The 18382-nt window shown below is 53.6% G+C and overlaps 1 protein-coding gene across 2 annotated transcripts in view; it reads left to right on the top strand.

The window, feature by feature from the left end:
• Window positions 1-9147: 9147 nt before the first annotated feature.
• Window positions 9148-18382, top strand: part of EPHB2 (EPH receptor B2) — a 186947-nt gene continuing 177712 nt past the window's right edge. Inside the window, exon 1 of one of the 2 annotated variants that reach the window (XM_004272520.3) lies at window positions 9148-9346. In XM_004272520.3, coding sequence (XP_004272568.1) covers window positions 9286-9346 — 61 coding nt within the window. In that variant the 5' untranslated portion in view covers window positions 9148-9285. The remainder of the gene's footprint in view (window positions 9347-18382) is intronic. The other variant, XM_012533953.3, reaches the window with a different exon arrangement.

The following is an 18382-nucleotide window of genomic DNA, read 5'->3' as shown; positions in this document are numbered from 1 at the left end:
TGAGCCCCTTGAACCACTGGAGGACGGAAGGCCTGGCCCCTGCTCAGAGATCAGCCATCGGTGGATGTTAAGTGTTCAACTGTGTGATAAAACATGCTATTTGTATTTAAACATTAATCCCAGAGGAAATAGACTATTAGTTAATGTGTAGAATTGACAAACTGGCTACTTTCCAATGCCAACTCAGGCAGTTACAGTGCTGAGCTCTGCACAGCATTCGAGATGGTGCTAGAAAGATGAAAACCACCTTCCTGGTCTCCTTGGACTCGCCTTGAGCTTCTCGTCCCAGCTCCGTGGTTGGAAGTCTGAGGCCAATTGCCAAGTCGGCTCCATAGCCCAGAGAACACCTCACCACTGTCACCCACTAACTTGCTGTGTGACCTTGAGTTAGTCACTTTCCTTCTCTGGGACTCAGTTTCTTCATTTATAAAATGAGAGGGGTGCAGAAGCTGATGTCAGGCTCTTCCGAGTTTAAAAATTCTAGGGTTCTGTCATCACCAATATCAAACACTTGTCCTGAGGCACAGCACTTTGAGGCCCTCTTCCCAGGAACAGAGTGTGTCCAAGAGAAGTCTGGGAAGGCTGGGAAGTTCAGGCCCACTGCTTCAATCCCCTTCTCCTTCCCTCTTCTCAGAACCTCTCCTGGACCCCAGATGTCTTTTCTCACCCCAGCCCAGAGATAGAAAATCACCAGGAGATCTGAGTTCTCATCCTGACATTGCCCCAACCCACCTGAGACCCTGGGCAGCACTGTTCCCTCTCCCATGATACCCAATGGCAGAGGACTTTGGACTGACCAGGGACCCATGGGGTGACATAAATGCTGTGCCCACCCTGGGCTGAGCTGCTGGCTGGACCCATCCCAGTTTCTCCCGAGAAGCACAGTCAGGCAGTCAAGGTGCACACAGAGAGGAATACGCTGCAGAGAGAAGAAAGGGGACCAATGCCTCAAGCAAGCATGCTGAGGGACTCTTTCAAGGGCTGAATGAGACAACATTGATAATATGCTCAGCACAGCCCCTTGCAGCTATTGTTATTACTACCATTATCTCAATGGTTAGAGATGCCTTAGATTCTGAATAATCACAGGTCACATTCAGGCCTCCTGAGTCTTTTGCCGCGTTCCATTAACACGTGATCATAGACTAGAGATTCCTATTTTTTGATTGCCAGATGTGTCCTTCCAAAAACTCCTGAGTAAATTTCTTGTAATCCAGAGAATCTTCCCAGCTCATATGTCACCACCTCCTGGAAGCCTGCCTGCTTGTCATCATCCTTCCTCCTCTTCATCCATCTATCCATCCATCCATCCATCCATCCATCCACTCATCCATCTGGTAAAAGCTTCTAGAACACTTCCTTGTGCCTGGTCCTATTTAAATATGCACCAGCTGTAATCTTTGTCCTAATGGGACTTCAATATTATACTGGAGAGCTCAGCTACACCTGGTTCTATGACTTCTTCTTTTCACGTACAAGTGTCCTTAAAGAATGATTTACCCTTCTGTGGGTTTCCCCAACCCCAGTGCCCATCCCACTCTGAGCCTTTTCTGGAAGGGGGCAGCTCTCCTGGCCTTCAATGCCTTCTCCTGGCCACACCCAGCTTGCCTGTCCAGCAGCCGCACCCTACTGCACCCCTGTTGCCAGGCACCTATCAAAACAGCTCTTTCAAACTCCAAGAGAGAGGCAAATTGGGAAAGAGCTGACCAGGCGAGCAGCCATAAAAGCCCTGTGTACTCCCATTGTGGTGCAAAGATCAAAGCATCCTGTATCAGGCTTGGTGGTCAACTGTAACAACCTTTTACCTGGATACGACACTCCACAGTTTCCAGAAGCAATTCCTATCTCCCGATTCCTTTCAGCTCCCAACAGGGCCCCTTGCCACAAGGAAACGGAGGCTCAGGAAGTGACACAGCTACCCAAAGCCATGAAGAAAGTAAATGGGGCATCGGGACTTGAACTCAGGCCTCCTAACGTTTAATCTGGTGGCACACCATAGCAACAGCCTCAAAAGGGTCTTTATCTGGGGGTCAGGACACCTGGCACCACGCCCAACATTCACTAGTCTGTTGAGTGACCTTAGCTAAGTCACATCCTCTCTTGGCTGCTGTTTCCTCCACCATAATATGGGGAGGGCTTCCCGGCTCACTAGACTGTTGTAAGGATCAAAGCGATGATGGGTGGGAACAGGCTGTGGAGACAGGCTGCCCATTGCAAGCCAGAACAACACCCCTTCTAGGACCCTCGGCTATGAGCTGGATAATCCGGGCCCTCCCAGCTCCCAGGAGGAAGTGACTGTGGTTCTGAGTGGTAATTCCCATGGCTCACGGATACTGAATAGCATTTCACCACCTGTTTCCAATGCCAAGAAGGTTGTTTGTATTGGTGGGAGAGAAGTTTCAATTCACTATAGCGAGCACTTACACAGGACACATGTGCCAGGCCCTCTGGGATTCTGAGGTGAACAGGATGCAGCCTGCCCCAAAGGGGCTTCCCGTCTAGAGGGGCCATAAGTTAGCAGGGAATGGAGCTAACGTCTCACAGATATCTGCAGGTGGCAGGTGTCTTGTTTGTGTCCTCTCCTTCTACACTCATAACAAACCTGTAAGGATTAGGACCATTTACATAGAAAGAAACTGAGGCTCCAAGAGGTTAAGTATCCTCCCTGCTCAAGATCACACAGGATTTGAACAAGTACCTCCCTTAACCCCAAAGCCCAGATTCTCTCCATCCCATGAGGCGATTTACAAGAATACAAGATGAAGGAAATCGACGTGTGCCATCAGCCTGCTGTGGAGATTTGGAGTCGGGGAGTAGATCTATGGCAGGCTTCCTGGAGGAGGTGGTATGTGATGAGGTCTTTGGAGGACGGGGAAAATGTGGTCCAAAGTGAAGCTGAGTACGACAGGAGCGTGGAGGTGGGAAAATGGAGGATGCCCCTGGAGTCTTGAGGACAACGGTTTGGCTGGAGCAAAGGGGACCTGAAGGTAAAAATTGGGAGACAAGACTGGGAAGTTGAGCTGGGTCCTGTTCCCGAGGACCTTGAATGCCAGGCTAGGGCATTTGTATTTATTGCAGGGAGCAGCGTGAAGCTACTGAAGACTTTTGAGCAGGAAAGTAGCTCAATTGGAGATTTCGAGTTTCAGGAAAACCTTCCAGGGGTTGGAAGGTTAGTAGCAGAGATCTAGAGAAAAGGGATGAGACTAAATAAGATCCACCCTCTATACTTTGCACTTAGTTTCCCTCTGACATCAAATAATTAAAACATCGAGCACTTACAGTGGTGGATAGACTATTATTATCCCATGTTACAGATAAGGAAACTGAGGCACAGAAAAATGAAGTAGCTACCCAAGGTCACAAGGCTCCTAAAAAGTAGAGCTGGATTTGAACCTGGGCAGTCTTTCTCCAAAGCTACAACCCTTCAGAATGAGAGCAGGAAGGAAGCCCTACTCCAGAATAAAAACTCAGATGCCCTCCACTGCGGAAGGCTGTTCACAAAGTGGTGCAGAGACCAGGGGTCAAAAGTGGAAACCCAGGGGACTTCCCTGGTGGCACAGTGGTTAAGAATCTGCCTGCCAATGCAGGGGACACGGGTTCGAGCCCTGGTCCGGGAAGATCCCACATGCTCGCGGAGCAACTAAGCCGGTGAGCCACAACTACTGAGCCCGAGTGCCACAGCTAATGAAGTCCGCGTGCCTAGAGCCCATGCTCCGTAACAACAGAAGCCACCGCAATGAGAAGCCCACGCACCGCAACGAAGAGTAGCCCGCGCGCAGCAATGAACACCCAAAGCAGCCAAAATAAATAAATAAAATAAATTTATTTTTTAAAAAAAGTGGAAACCCAGGACCCCAGCACCTCCTGACACAGGCCACCTGGGTGGTGCTGCGCTCCTGGAGGGTGCATTCACTTCCAGGACCGCCAGGTGGCAGTGGGGAGACTGGCTGCTCGGAGCTGCAGCCCAGCCCAGCCTTCTCCAGCTCCAAGCCACAAAAGCCCAGGACTGGCAGTGAGGCATGAAGCACAGCATGGCTTTCAGGGCACCTGACCCTCCTGGTTGCTCCTTGCACCAATCCCTGCATCCTCTGTTCTCAGAGGGGCATCCAAAGCAGAGCTGGGATTGCAGGCACCCTTAGGTGAAGCAGGAAGGCACAAAGGTTTTATGGCCAGTCCTTCCCTGGAATAGTACATAGCCAATAGCAATAGTGTTGCATGAGAGTTTTTAACAACCCAGGGAGATGCTCGCTCTACAGTGCTAGGTGGGGAAAAAAAATAGGACACAGCACTGTGCATACAGCAAGATTATAGTTATATGCAAAATACTTGTGCCTAAAAAAATGCCTGAAAGGAAATGGATTGAAACATTAACAATGCCTCTCAGGCTGGGGAAATTATGGTCGTTTTTGTTTCCCTTCTTAACTCTTCTATATCTTCTTTCCTTTTACCAATGAGCATGGGCTACCTTTATCACGAGGTAGAAAAACTTTTCTCAAAATGGAGAGGAAAGATATTAGCTGTCAATAAGATTTTTTTGTCTTTCAACTGTCATCTCCTCCAGGAAGCATCCCGTCTTTCTCCAGGCGGAGGTAGTGATTCCCTTCTCCGCGCCCCTGAAAGGTTTGAACAGTCTTTATAAAAGAGCACTTTTCACTCCGTTGGGTAATTATTGATGTCAATGTCTAAATCTATGCTATTCAATATGGTACCCACTAGCCACTTGCCACATGTGACTATTGAGCATTTGAAATGTGGAGGGGGTAAACTGAGAGATGCAGAAATATAAAATACACGCCAGACTTCAAAGACTTAGTATGAAGAAAAAAAATAAAATAGTTCATTAATTACATGTTGAAACAATAATATTGTGGATATATTGGGTTAAATAAATATATTAAAATTAACTTCACCTGTTTCTTTTTATGTTTTTAATGTGGCTGCTAGAAAATTAAAAATTACATATGGGGCTTTTATTGTATTCTATTGGACAGTGCTGGGCCCTGAGCTTCATGAGGGTAGATCTGTGACTGCCAGCACAGGTCCAGAGAGGGGAAGGGCCCTGTCTGAAGTCATACAGCAAACTAGTGGCAGAACTAGAACTTGAGCCAAGTCTCTACTAAGAAACTCCCCCTGGCCTGGCACTGGCTCCAGGTGGGTCTGACCCACAACTGGCCATGTGCCTGCATCAGTCCCGCACCTGGGCAGGGAAGGAGCATTGGGACAGGAGTCAGAGACCTAGGTGCACTGAAAGGTGACCTCTATGTTCTCTCCAGGCTGTCACTCAGCATAATGCACTTCCCTTTCAGAAGCCCCTCCACCTTGCCCCTCTGGATGAAGGTCTCAGGGAAAGCTGAGGGGACCCAGAACACATTAGCATCCCCTGGTATGGCTGAGATGAGGACACAGGTCCTGCTGTCCCCATTGAATCTACAACACTGAGGGAGTCAGGACTGAAAGTGGCCTCCGAGAAACCACCTTGGCCAATGCCCGCATTTTCATTTGTAGCAAGTGGGGCCCAGAGAGGGTGAGTGCCCTGCCCAAGCTCACACAGCAAGTTAGAGAAGGGCATGGACATACCCTGGAGTCTCAGTCTAGGGGTACAGAGGCCCAGCCAGCCCCCCAGACCAGGAGGATGGTGGCACGGATTAGCACCCAGGCTGCCCGCAGGCCCTGCTGAACCACGCTCATACTGCTTCCTCTACCTCAGATCAGTTCATTCTCTACTTATAATCCTCTATGTCTCCCCATTGTGCTTAAAATACAATCATATTCCTCCTCCACCACCTAATCTCCTCCACACTCCCATTGCTTGCCATGCTTCAGCTGCTATTCCTAGAAGGTACCCTGTATATTCCCACCCCAGGGCCTTTGCATTTGCAGTTCCTTCCACCTGGAACTCTTTTTCCGCACTTTTACATGGTGGAGTCCCTGTCATCCAGCTTTCAGCTCTCATGTTCCCTCTTCAGAGAGGCCTTCTCTGATCTCCCTGGCTAGAATAGCCCCCTCCTCTCAGTCACCAACTGTCCCATCGCCTGTTGTCTTGTCTTCCTAGCACTTATCCTTATCTTAATTATCTTGTCCATATATAGGTCTTACACAGCAGAATGTAGGTTCTAAAAGAGCAGGGCCTTGTCAGGCAGGTCCACAGCTGTGTCCCTGCCTCTCCAGTAACTGGCCTGTAGGAAGTGCCCCATTAATGTTTATTCATCAAATTTGATTTAACGCTGTCAGGTCACTGAAGGCCTAGTTCCAGCTGCACCCCAAATTTGCCATACGTCCTTGGGCAAGTACTCTTTTCCCTCTCTGAGCCCCAGTTTCCCCTTCTGAAAAGTGGAGCTCCCACTGCTGCCAGGCTGGCTGGCAGGATAGGCTGGTTGAATTAGCATCAGTCGAGTTGATGGGTGTGAACACTGCTTTGTAAACTGTTAAAGCGTGATTGCAAATGCGAGTAGCTGTTGTCATTAGACAAATGAAGCTTAAGCCGCCTCTTCCTCTGCTGAGGAGGGGATCGGGTCAGATGCTCTCTGGGGCCTCCCGCCCCGGGAGTATATTGTTCAGAGTCCCTGCACTGCCTGCAGGCAGCTCCCAGTCTGAAGGGGGTGGTAGAGATAAGATGCAAATTAGAAACAAACAATCTGAGACACCAGCAATGAATGGGCTGCTGTGCATGGGGCTAACCATCTCTCAGGAAACAGATAACAAGTGCAAACAGTCTGAGGGGGGTGAGGCCAATGTCAATTAAAGCTCTTGGTGGTGGCTGGGGGGGCAAATCCAAGCCGTTAGCGTGGAAAGGACAACCAGGGGGAGGGCACAGCTGGGACAAAGGCACAGCTGAAGGCAGTTGCCACAGAGACCAGTGAGGAGGGGCCTCGCCAGACTGCAAAACCCAGCCACACTCTGGGCTCCCAAATGGGGAATAAAATAATGTGTAGGGAGAAAAAGATGGGAGAAAAGGGGGCTTTATTTGATTATTATCGTTATTTTTCTTTTTAGCCAGGTAAATGCCCTGGACTGATGTCCACTTAATTATACAACGTTGAATGAGTCACTTCCCTCTTTAGGCCTCAGCTTCCTTACCTGTGAAAAGGGGATGTGGGAAATCGACAAATGACTAGCTGAGCTCTTTGTGTCCGTGAAAGGCACAAGGGGGGAATCAGTGTTGGGGTCAGACAGGCCTGGGGTTAAATCCCAGCTCTGACTTGCTGTGTGACCTTGGACAAATTGGTCCTCAATTTCATCAACTGAAAAGGTGAGCACTTACCTCATAGGGTTGAAAGATTAAGGGGAACACTGTATAAACAAAGCTTAGCCTAGTGCCTGGTACGAGGTCCTTAACAAATGCCACTGCTGTTCTTATTTGGAATCAGAGGGAAATACCAATGGGGTGGGGAAATGGGGACAAGGGCCCTAGGGGATAGAAACGCAACAGAAGTGCTGAATCCTCCCAGCACATAACAGGTGCTCACAAAATATATCTTGAATTCGGAAGGGGTGGGGCACCTGGATGTTGGCACTGATGAGTGCAATAGCTTGGAGCCTCTCTGCCCAGGAGAGGGAGTCTTGTCCCAGGATGGGTCAAGCTCAGGGTCTCTCAAACCCTGGGTTCCCTGAAAGGTCTGAGAAGCAGGGACTAAAAATAAAGGCCAGCCACACCCCAGTGGATTTTGACCCTGGCCAAGGAGGAGTCTGAAGCTTAACAGGGGGCAACCCCCCACCTCATTTCCTATCTCTGCTCACTTCTGCTCTGTCTGCTTCCCAGGCAGTCTCTCCCAGCCTTCCTGGCCCACTTCCTCCTGGGGGCCTTCCAGGATGATGCCCATTTCAGTTGGACCCTTGAAGCTTCTAAAGATGACCCACTTTTCCAAACCTTAAATGGGGTCTCAGAGTCTGTGGTATCCTTTTCTTGGTGTGAACTGTAGGGTGGGCCTGAAGGGAGGGGATTGCTGGGACGTTTTGATAGATTGTGGGACAAAGGGATGGGAGAGGTCCGGGTGGCATCGATTGAATTTCAACCGTCTGTTCCTCCACTGGGCACTTACACCCACTCCACAGGGCAGGAAGCTCCTGGTTAAGTCTTGTTTGTCAGGAGTGTGGCTACCAAAGGCCAGAGGCCCTGACTGGGTGATTCCTGTAGCCCCCCTGCAGCTCGGCCACCATCAGCCTCAGCAAAGCCCTTAATGATGATGGTGATGAAGACTGTCAGAGCAGGGATGGAACAAGGGGTTGTGTCCTCCCTGAAGGGACAACCACAGCACAAAACCATAGCTGCACAGACAGGTCCATTCCATGGGGGCGGGGGTGGCTTCCCGAGACACCCCCCCATCTGCACCACCCCCAAACTGCATTGGGAACAAGATGAACAGAGAGAGAGAAATCCAGTGTACAGACAGAAGGGGCTACAGGGAGGGGCTGGTGGGTTCGCTCAGAACAAGGCAGGGAGGGTAGGCCTGGGGTCTGCCTGCCAGGGCCCGGCCCGCCCCTGCCAGAGTGACCCCCCAACCCCAGGCCCCAGTGTTAGCGCCAAGGCCCACTCTCCCAGGCGGAGGCCTCAGCCCAGCCCCAGCGCCTGGGAAAGACGCCTGTTTTGTTCCCATCTCCATTCCCCCCCCCCTTTTTTTTTCATTCATTTTAGTTCGGTCCCTTTCGGAGCTGCAGGGACCCGGGTGGCAGGGCTGAGGCGAGGGGGGTGGCACTCCCGGCCCTGACAGGTAGGGCCCGCCCCGCTTTGGGCAGCCCCTTCCCCCGCCCTCCCCCAGGGTCCCCTTTCCCTGCCCCTGTCAGCCGCGCCAGACGCTCTCCGGCTTTGCAGCATTCAATAAAAATTCAGAAACATTTGGGCTGAAATCGCTGCTTTATCTGGAGGAGCCACAGCGCCGGGAGAGACCACTGCTGCGCGGGGGGAGCCCGGCGTCTCAGTCGCCGGAGCGCGCGACAGCTCCGCGCTCCAGAGCCCGCAAGGCCCCCGGGTGGCCCCGAGGACGCGGGGGGCTGGGGCTCCAGGAGAGCGCGCGGCCAGCTGGGGTCCCGGGCGCGCGCGGGGAGCGGCGGCCCGGCCGGGATCCCCCCGCGCCCGCGGCTCAGGTGGGCCGCGCCCAGCGCTGGCGGAGCCCGGGTCCCCGTTCTGCCCGGGCTGGATGGCTCATTCTGCTGGCTGCGCGGTGGCGGCGGCTGTCTGTGCGCCGCGCCTCGCCGCTCCCCCCGGCCCCCCGAGCCCGGGGCGCGCGCTCCCGCCCGGGCCGCCCGGGCCCCGCGGCGCCGCGGCCCGAGGCCCCGGGAAGCGCAGCCATGGCCCTGCGGAGGCTGGGGGCCGCGCTGCTGCTGTTGCCGCTGCTCGCCGCCGTGGAAGGTGAGCGGGCGGGCGGGTGATGGGGGCGGGGAGCGGCCGGGCATGTGCGGCCACCGGCGCCCACCTCCGCCCGGCGGCCCGCAAAGTTTGCCCCGGGGCTCGCGCCGGGCGCAGGTGGCCGTGGGGAGGTGTGTCCGGCCGCGCCGGGAGGCGCGGGCCCCACGGGCGCCCGGGAACGGCGGGCGCTGATTGACTGTGCCAGGAGGAGGCGAAGGGACCATCTTGCGGAGGCTTTGTAGCCAGCCCGGCGAGCGCCGCCCAGGGCCGGGGGCTGCCCACGCGCGCTCGCCGCCCCCGGCCCGGCCACCCCCTGCGCGCGGGCCTGGCCTTGCTCGGCACGGGGTGGAGGGGCGCCGGCCGCGGGGCCCGGCGCGCAGTTGGGGCTGGAAAGTTTGGCAGGGAGCGGAGGGAGGAAGGCACCGCGACTGGCTGGGGTGGGGGCTCCCGGTCCGCGCCCCCGGGATGGGGTCGGAGCCCCGAAGAGCGGGGACTGGCAGAGTGGAAGTGAGCGCGCCAGCACCCCCGCTCTGGTGCTTGCCCATCGCCCGCGGCTTACAATGGGGTCCCCTCCCCTGGAGGACTACGGGGGGGATGGGTCCGTGGGCATCTCTTAGCTGCGCGGGGTCTCCGGGCACCCCTGCCGGCCACCGCCCCGCTGGCGGCAGAGCTCAGAGTGGCCGCTGGAGCCCCGGGAACTCTCCAGCTGCCGCCAGGGCCGGACCAGATGCTCTTGCCATGTGTTGGCCTTGGCCAGGGTCTCTGGGCCGTCTCTCCATAGCCTCGTGTGTTGGTCCCACCCGACCCTCAAGGGGTCAGGGTGGCTGCCAAGTCTCCTGAGCCAGCTTGCTCTGGAGGGAAAGTTAGTGGGGTCTGGGTGTGTCCACCAGAAATGGACGAGCCTGTAGGGCAAGAAAGGAATATGGATAATGGTTCTCATGTGTACAGCTCTTTACAGTTTTCAAACCGCTTTACAGTTTATGAAGTACTTTGCACTATATGCAAAGTACTGTGGTTTACAACGTGCTGCACAGTTGACAAGATACTTTAAGCTTTACAAAGTGCTTTCCCACCCACAATTTTGTTGGATTCCCCAAAATAAGTCTTCCACGAAAGTCAGGTGGGTATGAATCTTACTTCCTTCTAGTAGAAAGGGAAACTAAGGCTCAGAAAAGTCAGTGTCTCACCCTGTGGTCACTGGGTGATAAAAATAGAATGGGGATCTCAAGTCTCTGAAGCTTGTGCTCTGTTCATTTTGCTGGGTCTTCTTGTCCCTAAACAGGGTGACCTCTTCCAGGATTCTGCCACCAAAGGACCGAGGGGTACCTTCATCTCGGGCCATTTGGGGATGATGTGAAGCCCCTTTCCTTCTTGCAGCTCAAAAACCCCAAAAATACCAAAACAAAAAAACCCGATCGGACCAGGCATGGAGGCTGCAGCCTCTGCGAAAGGCGCAATGGGGGATCCCGTGCTATAACTTTAGTTTCTCAGTAATGAGTGCTTTAGTGACCGCAGTTCAGGGGGTGGAGGGGTGTCCCTGGATGGCAGCCATAGTTTCTGGCACAGAGGCAGCTGTCCTCCGGCTCCTGGAGGATTTGGCGGCCGCCTGAGGTTTCCCGGAGTGGGGCCACTGGGGCACCAAGGGTGCCACGGGCCCTGGGTGTGGAGCGCAGCCCTGAGGCCGGGTGCTGATGGGAGCTCCCTGGAATATGGCTGAGGTACCACTTATTAGCTCTGGCTTTGGGGAAATGACTCATGCGTTGGCCCGCTATACATTGGGATGTTTACAGTATTATGGGGAGCTTGGCATAAATATTGCTATTCGGATTGTAGTCAGCGGTGCTGGAGGGGAAGAAAATTGGCCCCTCTCGTGTTGGAAAAGGCCTGGGTGTGTTTTTAATTACCGTGGGGTGGATGGAAGGGCCACGTCTGTCCGGCCGTGTCCCTGGGAGGCGGCGGTCAGAATCTGGTGGGCTCTGGCCAGACTCGACCCAGGGCCCTGGACCCTGGACACAGGGCTGATCGGCTGCTGACGTCACAGGAGGGCATGGCTGCTTGGGCTGCCACTTGGGGGGCAGGCTGGGAGGAGGGCTGTGGTCGGCACCCCAGACCTTGCTTCAGGCTCTTCCTTTGCCCCCTGGACACTAAGGAGTCTAGTCCATTAGGGGTTAAGAAGGAGCTGGCCTAATGGAGGGGGAGGTGGTGCGAGGTGGAGGTCAGAGGCCCCACTTCTCATTTACTATGGGACCCTGGGCCAGCTCCCTTCCCTATAAGGGGCTCAGCTTGTCTGGGTCTAAAATGTTCAACCTAGTCTCCTAGGATTCCATCATATGCACCCTGCCTCCCTTCCCTGAGCTTCAGTTTTCTCATCTGTCAAGTGAAGGTAATCATGCCAATGATTAGGCGTGTGTGTGAGATTCAGACCAGATAATGGATGGCAAAAAGTCACCTTGAAGAACTGTGTGGCCTCTGGGGGATGGAAGATGGGGATGGGCAGTGCTGTTCAGTGACACAACCAGAAGAGACAGGATCCTCCCGGGAGTAGCACAGTCTGTAAAAACAGGTCTGAAACTTGGAGTGATGGGAGGGCAGCCCCTGGGGCTCCCAGTACCCAGAGACGTGTGGCCACCACTCCTGGCCCTTCCCCCTCCTCGTGCCCTGTAGTAACAAGGCTGTCCTGAGTGTTAAGGTCTAGGAAATCCCCAGCCTCTGAGAGAGGAGAGAGGGTGTGTGTAGATTTTTTTCAGGCGGGGGAGGGTCCCTGTGTCAGGATGGTGAGTTTAGTATCTTAGTATCTCCCCCAAACCAGGAGACCCTCCAAAGGCAACGCAAGTCTGGAGCATCCGGCGTGGGCACTTGGAGAGGATGGAAGTGCGCTAGGGACGTGTCCAACAGAAGACCAGCCGCTAGATGGAATCCAAAAGTTGAAGTCTAGAGAAAACCGGTCTCCTCTGTACATTTGTTCTTTTGGTTTCCAAATATTTATGGAGCTTGTTATCTAGCTGGTGTGGTGCTGGCTCCTGGGGCGGGCAGGGAGATAGGGGACAAACTGATGGGGAAACAGTTGGCAAGATATAATGTGGTAAGTGTATCCCAAGTACTGCCAGGAGGAAGTTGTGAACCACCTGGGGCAGCAGAAGCCGTTCAGGATGGAAAGCCGGTCACTTTGTCATTTATGGCTTTATTCTTTGCCTCATTTTCTTACTTCCCATTCTTTCTGCAGCAAAACTTTGTCAGCCACCTGCCACATTAATGAACTGTGTTCCCAAAAGTTAAGGAGGTTAACTTTGGGACTAAGAGGAGGCAAATTCTTTGCCTGGAAACAGCGTGTGTAGAGACACAGAGGCATGATGATTGGGTACTTACTTGGGTGTATCTGAGGGAGATGGGTGTTGAGGGCAGCAAAGGGGGATGAGGCTGAGAATGGAGAGCAGGGCTCGGATGGAAGGCTGAGGAGTTTGAACTTGATGCTGAGGGCAGTGGGGAGCCATTGAATGTTCTTGAGACATTGGGACCTGGCCAGATTTGTTTTTAGAAAGATCACTGGCTTCAGTGTGTGGGATATCCAGGTGAGCCAGACCCCCTTCTACCCAGTCAAGAGAAGGCCAGCTTGTCTCTTCCTTGCTAGACTCTGAGCTCCCTGAGGGAGCTCATCTGGCTCATTTTTGTGTCCACAGTTGTGGTAAAAAGAGCTCCGTTCAAATGCCACCTCCCAGAGGCCTTCCCTGATTACCTCATCTAAAACAGGCTCAGTTCAGACACTTTCTATCCCTCCTGCTTTGTTTTACTTCAAAATACCCACTGCCATCTGAAACGGTATCAGAGATTTGTTGGTTTCCTTGTTTAGTGTCCATCTTGGCCACTAGACTGTAAACTCCAGGAGGGAAGAGGTTTTTGTCTGCCATGTTTGCTACGGCAGCCCAGTGCCTTGATCTGAGCCCAGTCACATGGTGCCCAGTAACTGAAAGACATAATCAGCTAAGGAATGTTGAATGAATGAATGTTGAGTGAACAAATGAACAAATATATTATACTGTGTTATACAGTAAGTATCTGGAGAATGATACAGAGATGGAGGAGAGAGTCATCCGGCTGGGGAGATGAAGGAGATCTTCCAGGAGGGAGAAGCATAGGGATGATGTGAACAGGGATCCAGAATGCAGGCCAATGGGGATAATGCAGAGATCAGTTCAGCCAGAGCTCAGGATTCAAATGGGCCAGCAGCAGCTGTGTGCTAGGCAAGTCCCCCTTCTTACAGGGGTTGAGGGAGCCTGCCTGCCCCTCCCCCTGCCATACACCTCTTGTCTCTCCCACTCCCAGCCCAGCCCTCTGCTTGGGCATTACCTATCTAAGACCCAGCGACCTTCAGTGGGATTAATTTAGAATTGGTTTCTCTTTTATGTTTATTTCTCCTGCTTCTCATTTTTAAAGGAGGCTGCTTTCATGTATTCGTCTTAGCCAGGAAATCAGGGCTTAGATTTAAAGCCCGAATTCAAAAGCAAGTTGACTTATTCATTCCTCCATCCATCTATATATTTTAAAAGAGTCACCAGGCACCTCCTTCCTGTCAGGTGCTGGGTGGGAGAAGGGATTCCAGCTTTGGTGGGAAACAAGGCTGGCCAACTTCACTGACTGTAGAGTAGAGAAAAGGCACAGCCTTCTGAGCAATCAGACCTGGGTTCAAATCCCAACACTGCACACTGTGTGCCCTGGGCAAGGAGCTGGACACCGTGTCCTCAGGGGTTCTTGTGGACACCCACATAAAATGTCGGGCACGTGGCTATGTACAGTAGAGGCTGTTCTCAGCCCCACCAGGGCCCTCTTCCTTGGAGTGCCTATGGGTGTGGTCAGTGTTGGCTGTGTCCTAATTTGCCCCCCCCCCCGCCCCGGCTTTTTGGCATTTAGATTGTTCAGGCAACGAATCAGCCCTCTGTGTCTCCCCCAGCCCATCGCACAGGTTCCTAACTGTCCCTCAGCCTTGGGATGGTGACCCCACAATTGTGGGCAGGCCTGGAGCCCCATCTCTGCCTCCGTCTTCAGGGCCCTGTTGGGGGCAAAGACTTGGTTCTTACAATGGCAGGGAACTGAGGGTGGGGGGTCTCTCAACTGGAGTCCACAGGCCTTCTTAGTTGTGGGGCTCTGGGATCACCCTGAAATTATAATAGAATGTTGGATGTTAATGTGATTTTCCAAGGAAGAGGGGCCTTAGCTTTCAGAAGATTCTCAAAACAGTTGTGAAAACACAAGCCTATACCCAGACTCACAGTGGAGGGCTTGAGTCCTAGGTTGGCCCCGTGGCCCTACTGCCAGCCCCCCTGCCCTGCTGTGGCCCCAGCCCCTCCTAGGGGGTTGTCCTTCCTGGTGCTTTTGGCCACCGCCACTTCATCAAGGTTTTGCATCAGCCCCAAAGCCAGGATGGGGGCAGGTTCTCTGGTCAGCTATGCTGGGTACTCAGCAAGGCCCAGGGTACCAGCTTGTCATCTCTGCCTGCCCAGAGCTCACCTGTGAGCTTAGGCTGGAGGTCAAACCCCTGCAGGCAGAGAGACCCCTAAAGGAAGGGGCAGATGGAGCTGGCTGGTGACAGGCCTGGGCTGGACAAGGCAGAGGGGCTGTGCTCCCTCAGAGGGTGGAGGGGTGAGACCAGGATGGCCTCCTGGCAGAGGTGGACCTGGCCTGCACCTCTGACCGAGGCCCTGTCCCATCTCGTGGCCTGGCCTGCTTGCCTGACTTAGCTGGAGATTTGGTAGATCCGGATCGAGGCCAGGGATCTGTATTTTTAACTCACTCCCCAGGTCTTTCCATTGGGCAGGCAGATTTGCCCCCCCTCCCACCCAGTGCCCTAAGATAAAACACAGGACTCCCGGGAAAGAGGAAGAGAAGCCTCAGCAGGAAGCTGGAAAGGACTGAAATGAAGTGAAATCAATCAGTTAGTGCCCCCGGCCCAGGCTGCCTGCCTGCTGGTGAGCGGAGGGAGGCTTGGCTGGGGGAGGGCAGGGCAGGGCAGAGTGTTTGCACACCTCTCAGGGGTGGAGTGGGCGGTTGATCGTGACAGCACCTGGAAGCTTCCTGATTGGGATCGGCTGTCTGATAAGGCTGCCTTGAAAGCATTTTAGGGTTTTAGGGCCTTCTAAAGCAGGTGCCTTCCGGAGGGTGGAGAGGGGACACCTGTCTCCTCGGTGCTCCTGTGTCACCTGGGGGCCTTGCCTAGACCCCCTTAGCCTGGGCCGTGAGCTTCCTGGAGCCATCTGCAGCCCCGCTGCCGCCCCCTGGGGGTAGGGGTATCCTCAGGGAAGAGACCTTGTCTGCTCTGTGGCCTCGAGCAAGTGATGTACTCTCTGAGCCTCAGTTTCCTGATCTGTAAATGGGAGATACTGCCTGTCAGAGGCTCGTGGTGAGGGTTAAATGAGGTCCTGTATACAGTGGCCAGCAGAGCAGCCTGACCCGCGGCTGTGCCAGTATTCATCAGTTGTCATTACTATGAAATGTCAGCACCCTTACTCCTTGCCGGAGTACTTGCTCCTTTCTCTGAAATCCCAGAGCCCTTTAGGCAAGCCCTGACCACTCTCTCCCTTGTTCCATAAACAGCATAGCCTGGGGGTTACAAGGATGTCTGGAGTCAGACTGTCCTTTACTATGTGTCCTCTGGTCAGTTACTTAACCTCTCTGAGCCCTGGTTCCATCACTTCTAAAATGTGGATAATAATAGTTCTTGAGGTGGTTGTGAGGAACGAAGGGGTTAATCCATGAAAGATGAAGCTGACAGACTGAATGTGTACCTCATGTGTGATGAGCACGCAGTAAATATTAACTGTGGCTGTTATTTTTCGAAACCAGTGGGAAACCGGAGTCAGAGTACGGGGACGTGGGTGCCGTTTTACTAGGGGGCTGTCTCTCCAGCTCTTGCCCTCTTCACTTAACCCCAGGAAAAAGCCAAAGGTTCAGAGTTAAGTTCTGAGTCTATCTAACTTTTGCTGAGTAGTTGAAAGGCCCCTCTAGCCTGCCTCTCTGGTTCCCATCCAGGTTTTTCTCAAGGGTCCATCCCCACCCCAATTCAGCCTCCCTAATCCCAGGAAAGGGACAAGATCTTCTATAGCTGTGCCCTCCTTCTTGGCCCTGTCTATGCCTGCCAGGCACCAACTTCCATACATGATCATGGTAACAGCTCTCAGCTCTGCTAAGGGCGTTGTATATGTCATCTCATGCAGCTGCCCCCACAGCCTACCCAGTGCTTTGATTATTACGCCCATTTTACAGATGTGGAAACTGCAGCTCAGAAAGTGACTAGCCCAAGGACACATAACTAGGGAGTGGGAAGCAGGGATCTGAACCCAGGTCTGGAGGACTCTGAAGCTCATGCTCTTCACCGCCCTTCAAGTGGCCTCTGGAATGTATCTCCTGGCTCAGAGGAAATGCTTGGCTCTGGCGAGGGTCTCCAAGGCAGCCATCCAGCTCTGACTCCATCAACATCCTGAGATAATGCAAGCGGGAGGGTTCTGGAACTCACAAACCTGCCATAAAAATGCAATCTCTGTCATAATGGTCAGAATAATGTTGTTCTAACTTAGACAAATCGGGTGTTAACTCATTGCATTGTAAGGGGTACCTCCACAGAGAACTGAGGCTGTGGAGCAGTCACGGGGCCATTCGTAGCTTGTATTTCTAAATCCGTTAGCTCGTCGGGTTTTCACAGCAACCCGGTAAGTGGGCGGGAGCCATGGGGCCCATTTTAGAGATTAGGAAACTAAGGCCTGGGGGGATAATGGGACTTGCACAAGGTCAGTGGCCAGAGCAAGCTTGAAGCCCAAGGCCAGTCTCAAGGCCCAGAGATCGTCAATCCAATTTGAATTCTCAGCCAACATTTAAAAATCAAGAGCGTTTACAGAGCAATCCCGTTTCTGGCTTTGTGAGAAGTCAGACAATCTGGCTTCCCTGGGCCCACATTCCCACATGGCCACAGTTGGCTGGAGCCGAATAGTGGCTGCCTCTTCAGATAGAACACGTGAACACGGGGGTAGCTCACCACCACCTTGCGTCACACATTTGTGTTACTTGTCTGGCTCCTGTAGGGTTCAAGTTTGCCTCCTAGCTCTGCCCCTGTCTGTCTTGTGATCTGGAGTAAATTGCTTCTCCTCCCCGGGCCTCAGCTACCTCCTCTCTAAAATGAGGAAGTGGGACTCAGTGGTTTTGGAGGCGCCTTCCAGCTCCGGGATTCAATGCCCAGTACCAGGCTCCAAGCAAGGGAGGAGAGAGCTGGAAAAAGGACAGGGCTCTGCCCCTGGGAAGTGTATCAGTTATCCACTGCCGCCTAATAAGCCACCGCAAAATGTACTGTCTCAAAACAACAGTGATTTAGCGTTTCTCCTGGTTCAGTGGAGTGGCTGGATGAGGCTGGGCATTTATTCTGCTCCACGTGGTGTCGGCTGGGAGCACTCCTGAGCTTGCCCTCGGCGAGGCTGTGCCGGAAGGTCTGCCGTGGCCTCACCCACATCTCTGAGGCCCTGGTAGGGAAGGCTGGAAGACCGGGCCCGCTCTCTCATTCCTCACGATCTCTCACTGGTCAGTATTCTACACTGAGCTTTCCCTGGCGGCTGGCTCCCAAGAGGGTAAAGCAGAAACCGTAAGACTTCTCGAGGCCTGGGCTGTAATGTCACAGAACATCACCCCTGCAGCCAAAGCAGGTCACAAAGCCATCTCAGATTCATCCCAGGCTTCCTCATCCGGTTCAGGGAGAGGGGAAATACACTGGGCTTGATTTTCTGTTCCGTCGTTAAAGGGAAGCGCCGTTTCCTGCCGACAGTTTAACACACAGCGTCTGCCCGTGCGTTGCCCAGCGTAGTCTTCAGCGCGTCTTTGGAGGTGATGCTCATCGCCCCCCCCACCCACCCACTCCACCATGTGCACGCATCTCCTTGTGCTCTGGGCCAACCTGTGGTCCAGACTTAGCTGTAGGCCCCCTTCACGGGAGACGGCTTTGTGTTTAGCGACGGCAGGTATAGTTGGTGGCCACGTGGGAGACAGTCTACCACCGGGACCGACAGG

The sequence above is a fragment of the Orcinus orca genome, chromosome 1 (assembly GCF_937001465.1).
Source record: "Orcinus orca chromosome 1, mOrcOrc1.1, whole genome shotgun sequence".
Classification (NCBI taxonomy): Eukaryota; Metazoa; Chordata; class Mammalia; order Artiodactyla; family Delphinidae; genus Orcinus; species Orcinus orca.
This window is presented reverse-complemented; position numbering and strand designations above follow the sequence as displayed.